Source organism: Physeter macrocephalus, chromosome 5, assembly GCF_002837175.3.
Source record: "Physeter macrocephalus isolate SW-GA chromosome 5, ASM283717v5, whole genome shotgun sequence".
Taxonomy (NCBI): Eukaryota; Metazoa; Chordata; class Mammalia; order Artiodactyla; family Physeteridae; genus Physeter; species Physeter macrocephalus.
In genome coordinates, this window is record NC_041218.1 from 71723182 (window position 1) to 71741568 (window position 18387).

The 18387-nt window shown below is 35.1% G+C and overlaps 1 protein-coding gene across 1 annotated transcript; it reads right to left on the reverse strand.

Moving 5' to 3' along the window:
* Positions 1–788: 788 nt before the first annotated feature.
* On the reverse strand, positions 789–13750 carry AGR3 (anterior gradient 3, protein disulphide isomerase family member). Its single transcript, XM_007121192.1, has 7 exons — positions 13645–13750; positions 9532–9595; positions 3032–3084; positions 2428–2504; positions 2120–2183; positions 1592–1675; positions 789–838 (listed from the first exon to the last, which is right to left on the reverse strand). Exons 1-7 carry the CDS (start codon positions 13748–13750, stop codon positions 789–791), a joined length of 498 nt encoding a protein of 165 aa, XP_007121254.1.
* Between the last annotated feature and the right edge of the window lie 4637 nt (positions 13751–18387).

The window sequence follows — 18387 nt, forward strand, 5'->3', positions numbered from 1 at the left end:
AAAAAAAAAAAAAAAAAAAAAAAAATTAGGATTTTTGTGTGTGTGTTATTTAAAGGAATAGAAGACGTGGATGTGATCCTCCAAAAGCTTCCTGTGAAGAATTGAGTTGGTGGTTGAATGTTTAATAATTTCAGAATGGATAGATTCCTCTTCTGCTAGTTAACTGGAGGTATTCTTTAATATTATGAAGGCAGTTACATTCTTCTTAAAATGATTAAAAGTGTTAAATATCCACCCAGTAATTAAGCAAAACGTATTTAAAGTTTTAAAATATATTTTAAATTTATTGTAATTACTTTTTAAGTGTCTGTTTTAAAGTAAAAAAAAGAAATAAATGGTTAACTCTAAAAGTTATGCTGCTAAAAGTTAAATAATAAGTGGCTAGAGGTGCATCCATTTGCTTTGGCAACATGCAGATCATTTATGACCTAAACTTGCAGGTTCGATATAATAGAGGGATCAGAATTAAGATTAGATTACTTGGTGGAATGGATGATAGATGAGGAAATAGAAACAAGCAGTGTAGACACCTCTTATTTAGGTCTTCCTGTTTCCACTATAACGATCAGCAAGCTTTCTTTGCTACCGATGCAGGCAGAAATCAAACCACAATATTGTCATGTTCCAGTTTTGATATTTATTGAAATATAATTTTACCTTCCTAAGAATATTCAAACACATTAAAAATCTAAATGGTAATGTTACAAAATTCATTTACCCGCTCATTAGTATTAGTCAATTAGCCAGAAGTTTTTCTTCGTGACATTTGACCTCTTAGAGGTAATACATTATAACTCGGATTGAATAAGTTTTAATGCTTTCTTCATGTTTTCTATCACTGTAATAGAAGTAAATATATATTATTCTATTAGTAAATGAGAGTATCAAATTTTTAAATTAATCCCTGGATCTAAAATTGGCCCATTAAAATTAACAGCTATAAAGATTTGGGGATTTATCTGCAACCTTAAAGAATATTATGATAAAAGTGTACGTGTAAATTTAAGAATTAGACCATTCAGAGCTGGTTAATTAACTTAATGTTAAAAAATTTTATCAAAGGGATTTTGAGGGAGTATCTATTTTGTTAACTGATTATTTTGTAGCAGTATTGCTGGATATGACAGGCATAGCTATCTTATTAAACATAGTTGATAGTGAATGTTGTAAAAATGAAAGTCCCAAGTCAGACTGTATCTCCTTGCTTATAGGCATTAAAGGAAGAGAGAAGATTTAATTATGGTCACTTTGAGGAAATCACATATAATCTTTCATACCAGAAGAATGGACTGGTTTTCTTAAGGTTTAATTTTCACGTGTACTCTATTCTTTTTGGTGGTGTTAACATTTAGTGATCACAAGAACTATTAGAGATCCCTGTTGAAAAAAGAAATTCTGAGGTGCCCCAGAAATTCTGATTTTGATGGGAGCTAAGAGTTTGCGTTTAACCATTATCACCACTACCAGCTCCAGGGACTGTGATGTGTGAGTAGCACTGTTTGTGGGGAAGCACCCATGTAGGGTATCAGTGACCCTTCTAATAGTCAGGTGTTGCTAGTGTCACTGTTCAAGATAATTTGTGAATACTTACATAGCGGTAAATCCTGAGGTTCATATGTATATAATCTGTTTGAGTATCTTCCAGTTATATCAGCTCTTACTGTTAAAGAAGGATCTGCCAAGAAAAAATAAGTCCCTTACATATTATTTAAAATATTCTGAAAATCATTCTTGCCTCTTACTCTAAAACAAACGTTAAGCAAATTTATAAGCAAAATCAGTTTTCATACATGTGAATTCATTATGAGTTAATCTGAATTCTCATTTTAGTGTGTCACAGGTCTCTGTCAACATATAATAGTTTAGAGAATGATACTGAAACTACATTGGGATATTGATTTCATAGCATCAGTTAATTTAAAAATTAAAATTTAATATTTATAAGTTGCAAGTTATAGATATAATGAGTTTGATTGTTGACCGAACAAGAACTGTTATTGACTGGGTTACTAATGACTTCCCTTTAAAAGGAATAGTACTTGAACTAGCATTTAAAAGTAAACAAAAGCAAGAAGGCTACTGATTTTCTAAATCTGATGAAAAGAGATTATACAATTACCCACAAACATGATTCTAGGCACATATTGTCCATCAGGTGATAAATTCTTATCAGTGGTTTCATGCTAGGAAAAAGGCGAAAAAAAAAGAATGTTATTGGATTGGATTATTTTTAACAGTTGATTTAAAAATATTTTATGTAAACAAGCCTTTCAGTAAGTTGTATATTTTGGCCTCTTACAATTCTATATAACATTCTATATTCACTAATACTTTATAGCTCTTTTTGTCTTTAAATAAAGATAAAAAAAGAGATTCAGCTTTTCCACTGAATTGAGATATTAAGAAAACATTGTAGAGGTCATGTACCATGAGATTCAGCATGATGAAATTATTCTGAGCCATTTCTTGTATTTCTTTATTTTGGGCAAACACTTTTTTTAGTGCTGTGGGAGAAAACATAATGTCAATTAGTTTCAAGGATCAAGATGCCTTCAATATAATGTAGCAAAATTAAGCTAGTATTTTGTATTTGTTTGCATCTGTAACTTGGATGTAAATAGTTCATTGGCCCATTGCCACTTCATCTCTCATTGGAAAGCAATGAGGGACAGAGTCTATTCAAGAAGACGTCAAGAGAGAATCACATTGATGAAATCACCAGTTTTATAATGTCATGTAATTCATTGACTCATTGGTTAAAACAGCATCTTCTTTCAGCCAGTTTTCCTACCTTTTTGGGGGGCAGGGGAGGAAGAAGGATATAAAATTCTAAAAGACATACAATAGAAATATATTCAGATTACTAACAATCATTGTAGTCTTTAAGCACCTTAGTAAAATGGTGGTACTCTAGCAGTTGTCCCTTTTTTTCTGGAACAGAGTTTCCTGAGTGCCTTCTTAACAATTTGTAACCAGGTCACTTTCCTACTTCATATTGGAGATACAATAAGATCTCAGGAGCAAAAGTTACCTTGGCAGTATTGGCAGTCCTCCAAGTGATGAATAACCATCAGTGGCTTGTTACTAAAGAGAGAGAGTGTGGAATTGAGCCAAGTGATTAATTTGAGTCAAAATGTACAGTGAAATTAGATTTAAGATTCTCATACTTTCTATGAGACATAAAGTAAAAATCTCAGCCTGACAAATCACAGCGCTGTAGTCTGTAGTCCTGTTAATCATAACATGGTCTCAGCACTGAAGCATCAGCGTCACCAGAAATGTAGCTCATTAGAAATGTAAATTCTCAGGCTCCCTCTTGGGCCCACTCAATCAGCATCTGTGGGGGTGAGGTCCAGGAATCCTTAGCTTAACAAGCTTACCAGGTCGTTCTTATGTATACTGTAGTACAGTTAGAAAAATAAAAGTCAATTCTGTCTCCATAGATGAAAGGATATTATGAGCAAGGTAATATTCATTTCCAATAAACATCTGGTATAAAATTTTGGAAGTGTCGAAGTTTTTACTTAGGTTTTTTGTTTTTAGTTTTTCAAAAAGTCTATTAATATTTGACCATTTTCACAACCTTTTATTCTTGTCACAACTTACAATTACCAACAGTCTCAGGGAGAGTTCCCTTCCTATATATTTTTCAGTGTCATTTTGATTTTAACTCTCTGAAGAAAAGTTTTGGTGGTAGCTCATTGACTACCCTGCTGTCTAGAATACGAGAAAAAATTAGAAAGTTAACTACAGTGAAGGACAAAATAATTATGATTTGGGTATATGTTTTTTGTTTTTTTTAAATTAATTAATTAATTTTTGTCTGTGTTGGGTCTTCGTTTCTGTGCGAGGGCTTTCTCTAGTTGTGGCGAGCGGAGGCCACTCTTCATCGCGGTACGTGGGCCTCTCACTGTGGCGGCCTCTCTTGTTGCGGAGCACAGGCTCCAGACGCGCAGGCTCAGTAGTTGTGGCCCACGGGCCTAGCTGCTCTGCGGCATGTGGGATCTTCCCAGACCAGGGCTCGAACCTGTGTCCCCTGCATTGGCAGGCAGATTCTCAACCACTGCGCCACCAGGGAAGCCTTGGGTATATGTTTTAAAAAATGTTTCTTTAATTTTGCAAGGATGCTAGGTACAAAAAGAGATAGGCGAGTGTATACATATCAAGCATAAATCTTTTTAAAAACCACAGACGTAATCATATGAAATACTTGTTACTGAATAATCCTGTTTTTTCAAATTTTAGTCTCAAAAGTGTTAAATTACACACTTTGAAGTGTAAATAATTTCATTTAATCCTCAAACTTAGAATGTAAGTTAATTTTAGGTAAGAATAAATCCTACAACTTATCTCTTAAAATTTATAACATAGAAAGCTAACATTTGCCAACAACTTCACATTTACTGGTGAAAGAGCAGTTAGATATCCAATGAATGAAATATTATTACCTCTTTTTAATTAGTAGAAAACTGAGCCTAAGAATATTCATTGACATTTCTTTAGAGACACATACAGAACTTAGACCTCCTAAGCACCAAGTAGTAATTCTTTTACTAGATAACTTTTTCTCTGATTGCACTTAGGTAGATAGCGGTGTCCTGTGATGCAGAACAATTCAGGGGCATGAGTCATTCTGATTTCCTGAACTGCTACCCTTTCTTCCCAGTAAGGAAAGACATTGATGTAACTCTTGGAAAACTAATTTCTCCATCAGATTTCTGGCCAAATGGAGTCCAAGGAAAAATGTCTCAAGACCACAGAATACTCAGTCTTAATAGTTCAGCTTTGAATGGGTTGTTCAGACAGTCAAACCAAGACAGTAATCCGTTTTAGGAAAAGCTTCTGTTTCTGGCAGACACTGAAGTAGGAACACCCGAAAAAGGGCTCAGAAACTTTTAAAGCAAAGAGGCAGATGGTAGGTATTTGAGGTTTTGCAGTCCATGTGGTCTTGTTCACAAGCGCTCACCTCTGCTGTTATTGCACGAAAGCAGCCATGGACAATATGCAACAAGGTGAGAGTGGCTGTGTTATAGTAAAACTTAATTTATAACACTGGAATTTGAATTTCAAGTAACTTCCATGTGTCACAAGATATTATTCTTTTTTTGATTAAAAACATTCTTTTAATGTAAAAATCATCCTTAGCTCACAGACCAAATTATCAATAAAACAGGTGGTCCCTAGTCTTATGGTTACCAGGGGTGAAGGGTGGGGGGAGAGATAGACTGGGAGTTTGGGATTGACATGTACACACTACAGTAGATAACCAACAAGGACCTGCTGTATAGCACAGGGAACTTGGCTCAATATTCTGTAATAACCTAAATAGGAAAAAAATTTTAAAAAGAATTTAAAAAATAAAGCATTTTAAATTGGGAAAAAAAATCTTATGAACTAGCACATCAGATTATGAGAAATTCGAGTGAGAGGAAGAGTAAAAATTTTGGGGAGCTGCACTTCTGAGATGCTCTAAAACCAGAGCCTTCCAAGCCTAGCTGCTTATCAGCATCATTTGGTGAATTATCTTTTAAAATTCTACAGGTTTTCATTGAAAATAAGTTACAAATTCAGATGGTTTAAAATTCACAAGTTAAAAAAGTAAAAATTCTTTCTCCCATCCTGCCTTCAAGAAATAAGCAGTGTTACCATTTTCTAAGTTTGCTTCCAGAGTTTTTCAGGTCATATAACAAAATACACATGTGCATATGCATGTGCTTGTGTATATACTTATGGAAATGTATATGATTATGAATTGTGTATGTTCATATGCATGTCCATATGTGTGTGTATATATATATATATATATATATATATATATATATATATCCTGTCTTTTTTAAAAATACAAATACTAGCATGCTATACACATGTATTTGCATTTGGCTTTTTTAGCATAATGGTATATCTTGGATATTATTCCCTTGTGCTTTTGTATAATATTCCATTATATGGATCATCTTTACTTTATTAGTCTCCTCAAAATAGATATTTAAATTCTTTTCAATCTTTTATGTTTAGATTGTTTTCAGACATTTAAAAAGATGCTTTGGTGAACATGATGTTAGTTACATATAATTTTGCGCATGGGTGGGTATATTTGTAACTAATTTCCAGAAGTGGAGTTTCTGCGTCAGAGTATGTGCATTTATAATTTTTATGCACTGTATATACTCTCCTTAGAAGCTGTACCAATTTATATTCCCTCTGATAATGTGAGAGGTAAGTATTTACCCTCACTAAAACTGGTTATTGAGCTTTTAATTCTTCTATCCAGTAGGTGAAAGAGGGAAGTTAATGTGGTTTTACTTTCTTATAAAAAATAGTCACCATATGATCCAGCAATTCTACTTCTGTGTATATACCCAAAGAAAATGAAATCACTATTTCACTATCTCAAAGGGATATCTGCATCCCCATGTTCATTGCAGCATTATTTACAATAGCCAGGACATGGAAGCAACCTAAGTGGCTCTCAGTACATTTGTGACAACGTGAATGAACCTTGAGCATATTATGTTAAGTAAAATAAGTCAGAGACAAATACTATATGATCTCACTTCTATGTAGAATCTGGAATTTTAAAAAAAGGAAAAACCAAACTCATAGAAACAGAGAGTAGATTGGTAGTTTCCTGGGGTGGGGATTGGGAGGTGGGGAAAATGGGTGAAGGTGCTCAAAGGGTACACACTTCCAGTTATGAGTGAGTCCTGGGAATCTAGTGATGACCAGAGTTAACAATACTGTATGGTATACTTGAAAGCTGATAAGAAAGTACATCTTAAAAGTTCTCACACACACACACACACACACACACGCACACACACACACTCACACACATTAACTATGTGAGGTGATAATTAACCTTATTGTGGTCATCATTTTGCAATATATACATACATCAAATCATCACATTCTACACCTTAAATTTGCACAATGTTTATGTAAATTATATGTCAATAAAGCTGTAAAAAAATAATCTTACTCATATGTTTAGGTTACTAATTTTTTTATTCTGTGAACTATCTTTCCTATCTTATGTTCATTTTTTCAAGGTCATTGACTTGACCTTTTTCTTGTAAATTTATATGAGTACTTTGTATATTAGAGAAATTCACTCTTGTAATATGTGCTATAGTTTTCTGTTTTGTATTTTTTGCCTTTTTCGTTTGCTTATGATAAATTTCTGGTTGTGCAGAAATTTGCATAATCAAAAATATTAGTCATTTATTTTAGGATTTTTCTTTCTTCTTTCTTTTTCCTTTGGCCATACTCAACTCTAAAGGAGGACTAGGGTGAGGCAAGAGTAGCATCTAGGGCACAAAAATTAAGTGCTTTGGGGCTTCCATGGTGGCGCAGTGGTTGAGAGTCCGCCTGCTGATGCAGGGGACACGGGTTTGTGCCCCGGTCCGGGAAGATCCCACATGCCGTGGAGCGGCTGGGCCCGTGAGCCATGGCCGCTGAGACTGTGCGTCCGGAGCCTGTGCTCCGCAACGGGAGAGGCCACAACAGTGAGAGGCCCGCGTACCGCAAAAAAAACCAAAAACAAAACCATAAGTGCTTTGTTTTTGCATCCTAGACATCCCTCATGCCTCACCCTAATTGTACCCTACTCCAAGAATTTAAAGAAATAACAGTTTTGTAATAGTGTCTTCTAGCACCTTAATGGTTTCATCCTTATAATTAATCTTTATAATTTATTTTGATGTAAAATGTGAGGTATAGGTCCAAATTTTTTTTATTTTTCACAAATGGCTATCAGATTCTAACAATTATTTTACATACTCTATCTCTCCTACTCCTGATTCAAAATGCCACTTAATCATGTAAACAATTTCTGTAGTATCCAGTTTTCTGTTCTCTCCATTCTATTCATTTACCGGTAACATACTGTGTTATTAAAATGTTTCATATTGGTTAAGGGCTAGTTCCCACTGATTTCTTTTCAGAATTTTCCTAACTATTTGTCTGTCTATGTTTCCATTTCAATTTTAAAATCACTTAAAAACTTGTACTAATATATTGTGATTGTCTCAACACATTTTTTAACTGTAGAGAGGATTGACATTTTTACGATGTTGAATCTTCCTATCTAAGAACATGATATCCCTTCACAGAGGTTTGTAATTTTTTTCCTCACTAGTACATTTGGTTCATACAGATTTTGTACATTTTCTGTCAAGTTTATCCTGGGATATTTCATCTTTTTTTATTGCTATTTTATATAAGGTATTTTATAAGTGTCTCTAACTATTTGATTATGTATATATATATAAATGCTGTCGATTTCTAGGTATTAATTTAGTCTCATCTAATTTAACTGAATCTTCATAGTTCTGATACTTTGGGCTGATTCTCAAGTTTTTCACAAACACAGTCATCAGCTGCAAATGAAGATTCTTTCACTCTCTCCTTTGTAAGTTTTTCTCATCTAATTGCATTGGTTAGTATCTCCAGAACAATGTTAGTAATTGTGGTGATTAAAGAATCCATCAGTGGGATACTTTGTTTTTCCTCAGTAAGCATGATGTTGACTTTTTTTGCTGGGATCGATAAGTTTTTTAACTTCAAATATGGATTTGGCATTGTATTAAATGCTTTTTTAGCATTTGTGGAGATAGGAGATACTTGTATGATTTGTGTCCTTATAAATATTAATTAATAGATTTATTAATCTTGAATCTTTTGGCTTTCCCAGCCTGAATCTCACTTTATCAGGGTATATTCTTTAAGTGTTCTGCTGTCTGCTCTTTGCTAATATGTTGTTTGTTTTTTACATTTCTATTTGGAAATAAGATTATTCTGTAGACTTCTTTTTTTTTTTTTTGTAATATTTGTCCTGTGTTGAGAGTGTTTTACCCAATTCTTATTTGGAATCTTTTCTTCAAAGAGTTGAATTGAACATTCTTTAGATATTTGATAAATTCTTGGGGTGATTTTAAAAGTACAGGTTTCTCAGCTCCATCCCCAAAGATTTAGTAGATCTTTAGTAAATCACGTCACTCTTGGTCACTGAGCGCCTGGCACATAGAAGTGGATACTCAATAAGTAGTTGACCCTGAATATGGATTTTTTAAAAAGGTCTCTGAGTTGTTCTGATGATCAGACAGCCTTGAGAAGTGCTGCTATAAGTCAGATTCCTGTTTAAGCTTGTATAATGCCCAGTGAGTGATGCTGTTTTGTTTATACAATTTATATTCAGAAGTTTGCTTGGTGGATGTTAACTAGACTTATTGTGGTGATCATTTTGCTTATATACAAATATCCAACCATTAAGTTGTATACCTGAAACTAATATAATGTTAAGTCAATTATTCCTCAGATAAAAAAGCTTGCTTGGATAATTAAGAAATTAATACAAAAGTGTCTAGAGTTGTTTATTAAAAAATTCTAATAGCAACTCTTAGTCCAAACAGCATACAATATCAGAGCAAATTCTTATTGTATCCTCTGAAAAGCTAACATGCTAGTGTTTGGCTCTCGTATGAGGAGGTATCTGTATCATCTGTCAAAGTTAACTGAGAGGTGTTTTACCTTTTTTGAATATGAAAGAGACCTTCCTCATAAGTCTGCATCCAAGTGATGTCATCTCCCCATCCTAAACAGAAGAGAGAAATCAATGTGTTAACTCAGGACTACCAAAGAGTTCTGAATTGGGGTTGTGATAAGCAGGTATCTATCTACAGGTATTTAAGCTACCAAGCAGTTCTCTGACATAAGGTATGGAGGATACATAATTATAACTAGATACAAAGAGGTTGTGTTCTTTCAGGTGATATTACTGAGGTTTTGTGACTATGTTTTAAATCTTAAGGCCCATGGCCTTGAACCCAGTCAGTGTTCAGTAGATGCTATTTTGATTAGTGGTGATTGAAAGGACATCTCTGGACCATGCAAGAGCTCTCACTTTCAGAATGTACAGGAGGAAATAACAGTTAATCTTTGCATACTTTGTAAATGTATCGGGAATACTTTGGGCTATACTGAGCAGTGTCCTTGAATGTTGAGTGCCAAGAGATGTTGACTCCTTCAAAGTCATAACACATCATTGGAAAAAAAAAGAATTTCAAATTTTGCTTTGAGTTTTAACAGGGAAAAAAATTCTGGCGTGGGAATTTCATGGTTGAGAGACTCAGTAAAAGCATTGTTTTGGAAGCATCCAAAAGAGTGGAGGAGAGGGAAACAGAACACAACGAGTAGAGAGAGAACCCACTAGCTTTTTTTTTTAAAGAATCAATTTTATTTATTTATTTATTTATTTTGGTTGCGCCGGGTCTTCGTTGCTGCACATGGGTTTTCTGTAGTTGTGGCGAGCGGGGGCTACTCTTTGTTGCGGTGCCCAGGGTTCTCCTTATGGTGGCCTCTCCTGTTGCGGAGCACAGGCTCCAGGCGCACGGGCTTCAGTAGTTGTGGCGCACAGGCTCAGTAGTTGTGGCTCATGGGCTCTAGAGCGCAGGCTCAGTAGTTGTGGCACACGGGCTTAGTTGCTCCGCGGCATGTGGGATCCCTTCAGACCAGGGATCGAACCCGTGTCTCCTGCATTGGCAGGCGGATTCTTAACCACTGCACCACTAGGGAAGTCCCCCCGCTAGCCTTTAAAGAAATGATGTGAGTAGTTGGGAATGTGTATTAGAGATTGAAGAATAAGACCATTGAGGAGAAGAATGCACAAAACATCCAGAAATATTTCAAAGTATTTTCAGGAAATGTCTCAGTCAGTGGATGAAAAAGGTTGAATTAATTTGAAAATAGAAATAGTTGCAGGCTATTTTGGACGCAGATTTTTTCATAAGTTTCATATGTTGTCAGACTGGAGTTCCTGGTTTTGATACCGTGGCTTAAAGATATCCAGGACTTATGAAGCAGAATTATGAAGCAGGATAAATATGATCCCATGATTTTTGCCGGTTGGGTTTTGGTTTGTTTGTTTTTTAATAACAACTTTATTCAAATATAATTCATATGCCAATACAGTTCATCCATTGAGAGTATATACATTTTTTTGTATATTTACATAGTGTGCATCCATCACCACAATCAATTTTAGAAGATTTTCATCACTTCAGAAAGAAATCCTGTACCCTTTAGTTATCACCATGCAATTCTTTCATCTCCTACAACCCTAAGAAATGGCTAATCTATTTTGTCTCTATAGATTATCTTATTCCAGACATTTCATATAAGTGGAATCATATAAGATGTGATGTATCTTATGACTGGATGCTTTCACTTAATACAATGTTTTTAAGGTTCATCCATGTTGTGGCATGTATTAGGACTTCATTCTTGGGCCAAATGTTATTCCATTTTATGGATATACTACATTTTGTTTATCCATTCGTCAGTTGATGGACGTTTAGGTTGTTTCTACTTTTTGGATTTTATGAATAATGCTGCTATGAACATTTGAGTGCAAACTTCAGTGTGAACATATGTTTTCATTTTTCTTGGGTATAATCCTTAGAAGTGGAATTGCTCGATCAAATGGTAACTCTAACTTTAACTTTCTGACAGTTTTTCCAAGTGAGTGCATTATTTTACACTCTTACCAGAAGTGTTGTTGGTTTGTTTTTGCCTGACTTTGGAATCCTAACATTGGAAGACATCTTACGTTAGCTTCGTACCCCAACCTTAGCAGGAATACTTCCTATCTGTAATAACCCTGAAAGACTTTCTTTACAACTTTGCTCAAACACATGTAGTAAGTTTATGCCACGTTTTGCATTAGATAAAAGTTATTTTGGAAACAGCCAGTGAGATTAGGTTCCTACTTAATTTCCCTATTCTGTTGCAAGTATCATTCAATGCCAGAATGTCAGCAGTGGGAAGAATTACTGTCCTCTGCTCCTGTTTAACTTAGTTCCACAAATATTGAAGGAACATCTGCTATATGCCTTGCTCCACTTAGCAGTGGGTGTATGAAGGTAGGACAATACAGTCTTATTGTTCTCTGTTCATTATCATAATTCCTAATTCATAGTCCATTACTGGCTATGCTTACTTATCTTCTGAGATTTTATTCATTCTCCAGTATGTATTTATTGAGTACTTACTATATGCCAGGCACTGGACCAGGTGCTGGGTACAGAGCAGTTTTGGTTTAAAAGGAAGTTAAGATTTGGGGTTCACTTTTTTATTGAACCATTTCTTACCTTTTTCCAGTTAATACTCTCTTTTCTCCCTAACACTGTCTCTGTTTAACTGGTGCTGCTCTGCACTCTAAGAGGCTCCATATGCTACTTGGTACACTGTAGTCAAATTTCCCTTTCACCTCTACCTTAAATCCTTATTCTCAGTTGTTTTCTATGTGCCAGTAGAAGATAAAGGCTTAACCAAATGCAAACCAATTCTGAATAATGGAGTTCCCAGCTGCTATCAGTCATGTCCCCTATTGAAATAGTTTAACTGAAATAACAGACTCATCACGTTGTTTAAAATTTATTGTATGTATTGAGTATATTTTTCATAAAATTCACCAAATAGTTTTAATGGACATTTGGAAGTGAATACACAGAATGTTGGTACCTTAATTATAGTTACAGCATGCTGCTTAACTCAGCCCTCGAGGGTCTTTAAGGGCAGTGAGTTTGATCTTTGGCCCCTTAAGGCTGCTGAGTTCATTGTTTTATAACTGTTGTGTGTATATATGGAGGTATATGATAAATTACACTTAGGAAAATATTTCCCTCTTTTATTTATTTTGCAAAAACTTACTGATTTTTTTAGACTTATAGTTTCTGTGATTTTAAACTGAAGTAGAATTAATTATCTTGGCTGAACACTGACGGGCAATTGGCTGGCACCCAATACATCTGTTAAGGGATGAATTAACTTGGAAAGAAAGTCAATATTTTAAAATTTGAAATTATGCTATAGTTGATCTCCATTTGTTTGCTCCAGTCACATTACCATTCCAAGTGTTTTTTGGTTTGTGTTACTAATTTAGAATTAGCTCTTTGGAGACAAATGATTTTCTTTCCATTTCTGGTAGCTGGAAATGTAGGAATCAATTCTGAGAATTTTCTTTATGAATTATTTCTTTGCCGATGAACATATAATTGTTTCTCAGGCCAAAGCAAAACAGTTGGTACAAAATAGAAATGTTTTCAATGTAGCCAATGACAGATCTAGATTATGTCCTCTAAAAATAGTGCAGCTGTTTTCTGGAGTCAGCATAGCAAACACTTGGTTAACCAAAATTCTTGGAGGGTGGAGATAAAGTATAATTTTCTGGGGACCCCAGTGTAAAATCATTCCAAATTATTTTCTTTCCTGAATAAAGAGAGGACGGGGCACTGGAACAGATTTTGAGGGAATCCTGATTGCATTTAGGATATCAATATAACATATCAATCAGTAGCATTTTGCAGGAGTCTGGTTACCAAAGTTATAGGCAGTGAAACCAGTTCTCCACTATTTCTATAGAAGATGCAGCGAATTGTTGTTTTTCATTTCATTTGGCTCACTCTTTAAAATTAACTGATCCTCTATGTTGTTGTTGTTGTTTTTTCTTCTATTTTAAAGTGATACACAACAAAAAATTTCAGTTAATTGAGTTGGCTTTATAACTAGACTACAGGCAAGAGATGATGAATTTTAAAACAATCCAAATGACTGAGTTCAGAAAATAAAATGAGATTCCAGTACCTCTTGAGAGTGTCTGAGGAGGTCTTTGTCCCTTTTTGATTGCGATGGCCAGGTTAGAAGAAACCGTGATGAGTAAGAGACAGAGGGCCAAAGCTGAGTGTAACATCCTATCTTCTCAAGAATCCCTCAGAAGCACCTGGATGATAGAAAATAATTGTCAGAATCTGGTAGGTTACCTCAGGCTGTCATTAAGACATTTGTTAAGAGACCAAACCTATGCTGCCAGATTTCTCTGCTTGTGTGAATTGACTTGGTACGACCACCTAGAACTTTCACATTTTATTTTTAAATTATTGTAAAAATACAATCAACTCAATAGATGTCCACTTGATGAAAAGCCACATTCCTGGCATCCTGGGAGTAGTGCAATGAAGTTGAAAGAGAACTGGACCAGGGCACCCAAAGCCTCCTTCTGATGGTATTCTAGTGTATTCTTGCAACTGCTAAGTGCAATGGAAAGGTGACGTTTGTCATGCATAAATATTCTTTACCCTTTGATTCTTCTTGATCTAATAGATTAAAATGACATTTTAACGCTGCCAAGACAGTAAGATTAGGCATGAACAAATACTGCTTAAATTCGAACTGAGAGGAAAAACAGAATATGGAGGTTCTTGCTCTTCAGTTCCTCTACAGTTGCTTATCTTTTTTATCCTTCCATCATTTACTCAGCCTTTTGCCCTTAAATTTACAACCCTGCCCTATTTAAAATTCATTCCTCTCATTTTAGTATCTTTATCTAGCCAGCAGTACATCCCTTCAGTCCTTTCCTGGATTGAAAATGGTTAGTTTGGTCCTATTTAAATTATTTTCTTTCCTAATCTGCAAGGGACCCACTTTAAAATTATTTTGTATTGAGAAACCCTGTTAAACAATAACCATGGTGCTGATAAGGATCGCAGTTTAAGTTCCTATAACTTACTAATACTGTGAAACATTTCAGCATGCCATCTTTTGCCTTATGGACGTCATCTTGTACCATAAAGACTGAAACAAAGAAAGGGTAGATTTCAGTAGGGGATAAGGACAGCTGACTCTGGAAAACGAAGTCCAACGTGGGGAGGTCAGACTCTGTCAGAGTGAAAGTTGCAGTGGAAAAATTGAAGCAACCATCTAGGGTAGGGCCTTAACTTGGGTCCAGTGAGCTTCTAGAAGGTCTATGATTGAGCTACTGGAGTCTCAAAAATCCCTGAATTGTATGTAAAATTTTATGTGCCTTTGTTCTCTTTTCTGGGGAAGAGAGCCCCTAATTGCCTTAAGATTCTCCGAGGGATCTCTAGAAGTAAAGAGTTAAGAAAAAGTTAATCTGGAGGAAGCATTAGGAAAAGTTCTTTATGAGAGAGACAGAGATTAGTAGGTAGAATCTACATCAAAAGAGAGAAGTTATAACTTCACCATCTTCTTATTTTAAAGCTGCCAAATTTAGAATGAATAGGAACCGAATATTTTTTCAAATTTCAAGTTGCTATGTATTATTGTCAGATTGTTCTACTTAAAAATCAAAATATTTGTTTTCTGTTTGACATTGATAAATTGTAAAATAGATAGTAAATATATTCTATGACAAAGCCTATCAGTTTATATATTATTATCTTTGGAAGAAGAGTAATTTCCCTGGTAAACAGAACATGAGTTAGTTATGATCCTCTAGTATCAGATGCGTGGGTAAAGCTCCTTGGGGGACACAGATGAATATGACATGGTCATGGCCCTGGAGCAGCTCACATTGCCCTCTGAAGGCAAATAACCACAAGACTACAATTAGGTGTTACAAACACGGATAGTTTGCATTTTCTGACACAGTATTTCGCTTTTCAAAAGTAATTTAACGTAAGTCATTTACTTAAATATTATGTAAAAATTCTCTATAAAAGAAAACTGGGAGTGAGATTTTACATTCTTTTTTAATATTCTTTTCCATTAGGGTTTATCACAGCATATTGAATATAGTTCCCTGTGCTATATAGTAAGATCTTGTTGCTTATCCATTCTATATATACCAGTTTGCATCTTCCAACCCCAAACTCCCACTCCATTCCTTTGTGCTCTTTCCTGGGGAAGAGGGCCCCTAAAGAATATTAAAAAAAATGTATATATATGTGTAACTGCATCACTTTGCTGTACAGCTGAAATTAACACAGCCTTGTAAATCAACTATACTTCAATAAAAAAAAATAACAGGGAGGAACAACAGTTACTTGCAGCATGATTTTTAAAGGGTCACTTTTGGTGAATGTTAGTTTATTATAATATCATTAATACACATAAAGCATAAAAGTATGAAGCCAACAAAGGAAATCTAGTTCATTAAAAAAGAAAAATATTATTTCATTGAACTTGCCCTCTGCTTTACTGAAGACCTCACTTTTGTACAGCGATAATTTGATCCTTTAAATATAACTGAGCTTGACCACTGATTAAGTAATCTGGAAATTTTGCTTGCTTACCTGAACTTGTCAGTGCTCTTGCTGGAAGTGTATTCTGGATATTTCTGGTTAAAAATGGGTGTGGATTTATAGACACACACACCTGATCTACAGCCCCACCTGCATTGAAACAAGAGCACAGTCCCCCTGCAAACTTAAAAAACAGCCTTGTCTGAAAAATCCGTGCTTCTTTCCAGTTCTTATGCTCTCACACTAAAAAAAAAAAAGTGTCCTTTTTCTTTCTCTAAATTAAGATTGAGTGTCCTCATAGAATGAGGCCAAATACCACCTTTGTGCTTTTTTCTCGTCTACCTTTTGCTTCCCAAGGTAATTTAATGTTTGGCTGGCGTTCAACACCCAGAAAAAAAAAAAAAGAAATGGTGGCGAGAGTGGGGAAAGAACGGGTATGAATGTAGGAACTGTGTGTGCACCATTGTTCTTGATGAAAGGTCAGTGAGGCTTGCAGATTAGATATAAAACAAATAGAAATTCCTCAGGTTTACTCTCTTTACAGGAGTATAATTAACAGCTAAAGAGAGCAGGTCCCCCACCCTTTTTTTTTCCCTGAGAGAGAGAAAAAGGAAAAGAGAGAAATAAATAAAAAATGCTGTTTTAAAATTTAACATTTTTATAATTTGATGATTCTTTATAGTCTCTCTGTAAAACCTCTTACCTTACCATGCCAAAAATAGGAAAACAGGCCATTAGAGATTATATTTATCTAATAGTTAGATTTTTTAAATTGTATAATTAATCCATGATTATGGTAAAACATTTTTAAAGGGTGGAATTGTGTCAAAATAAAAAGTAAAATTCTCTTCCCCTTCATCAGCATCACCTTTCTCTGATCACTCCACCCCCAAAGACACACACACGCACACGCACACGCACACACACACACACACACACCCCCCCCCAAGTTCTTCTTCCTGGACTTAATTACTGTTAAAGTGATCTAGGGCAGGGTCATCAAATCTGGCCCACCTGTTTTCGTACAGACCAAGAGCTACTAATGGTTTTTACATTTTTTAAATGGCTGGGTGAAAAATAAAAAGAATCATACTCTGTGACATCTGAAAACTGTATGAAATTAAAATGTCAATGTCTGTAAATAGAAATTACAGGATGCAGTGCAGGCATGTCCATTTCCTTATTATTGTCTATGGTTCTTTTTGCATTCTAAGTGCAGTACTGAGACAAGGACTATATGGCCTGTGAAGTCTAAAATATTTACTCTCAGGTCTTTCACAGAAAAAGTTGGGTGATCTTTAATTTAGGTGTTTGTTCAACAAATTTTCCGTTCCTCCCTCCCTCCTTCCCTCTCTTTCTCTTTTTCTTGCTTAATTACTCACTGTATTAATAAATGTATTGCTAAAGAATGGAGGTGGTGGCTATCTTCTGACATTAAAGAGAGTATGCTTTGCTTCTAGTATTTTAACTTTGGATATAGAGCTGGTTTGATTTACCGTAAGAAGGTAGCCATTGTTCCTATACTATGTCTCTTGAAAGCAGGAATGTTGGATTTTGTTCTATAAAGATGGATAAATGTATATAGGGTAGTAAATTGATATAGTTAATGTATTCATTTCATATAGTAAATTTATAGTTTTCCTATTGAACCTTCCTTGTGATCCCAAGAGAAACCCCATGTAGCCAGGTTGTATTATTCTTTTACTGTACTACTGATTCATGTATTCTTTTAATTGTGCTTTCTTCCTTCTGTAGAATTCTCAAAGAGAACCTTTCTTGGAACATGCTATTGAAATAGAATCCTTCGTGCTGAAGGTTAAGGAACTTGACCAACAATTATAATTTTATATCCAGCACTTACAAAGCAAAGAAACAGCTACGCAGTCATCCCTAAGTTTTCCTCTTAAAGAGAGTGGCACAGCTTTCACTTTCTTCCTGACTGGTAGTGGTTTATAGAAAAATCTTTTTCTTTTTCTTTTTCTTTTTTTTTTTTTACCATCTATATTGGAGTATAATTGCTTTGCAATGGTGTGTGAGTTTCTGCTTTATAACAAAGTGAATCAGCTATACATAAACATACATCCCCATAGCTCCTCCCTCTTGCGTCTCCCTCCTACCCCCCCATCCCACCCCTCTAGGTGGTCACAAAACACCAAACTGATCTCCCTGTGCTATGCAGCTGCTTCCCACTAGCTGGTTTACATTTGGTAATATATATAAGTCCATGCCACTCTCTCACTTCGTCCCAGCTTCCCCTTCCCCCTCCCCTTGTCCTCAAGTCCATTCTCTACATCTGCATCTTTATTCCTGTCCTGCCCCTAGGTTCTTCATGACCATTTTTTTTTTT

What these genes read in the sequence shown, in the direction of transcription:
- AGR3 (XM_007121192.1), bottom strand. Translation starts at nt 13,750, where the DNA reads ATGTTACACTCAGCTTTGGCCCTCTGTCTCTTACTCATCACGGTTTCT. An exon ending in TCCTCAGACACTCTCAAGAG is followed by an intron (nt 9,596 to 13,644) that starts GTACTGGAATCT and finishes TCTTCTGTTTAG; the next exon opens with GATGGGGAGATGACATCACT. An exon ending in GGACTGCCAATACTGCCAAG is followed by an intron (nt 2,505 to 3,031) that starts GTAACTTTTGCT and finishes TTTCTCCCACAG; the next exon opens with CACTAAAAAAAGTGTTTGCC.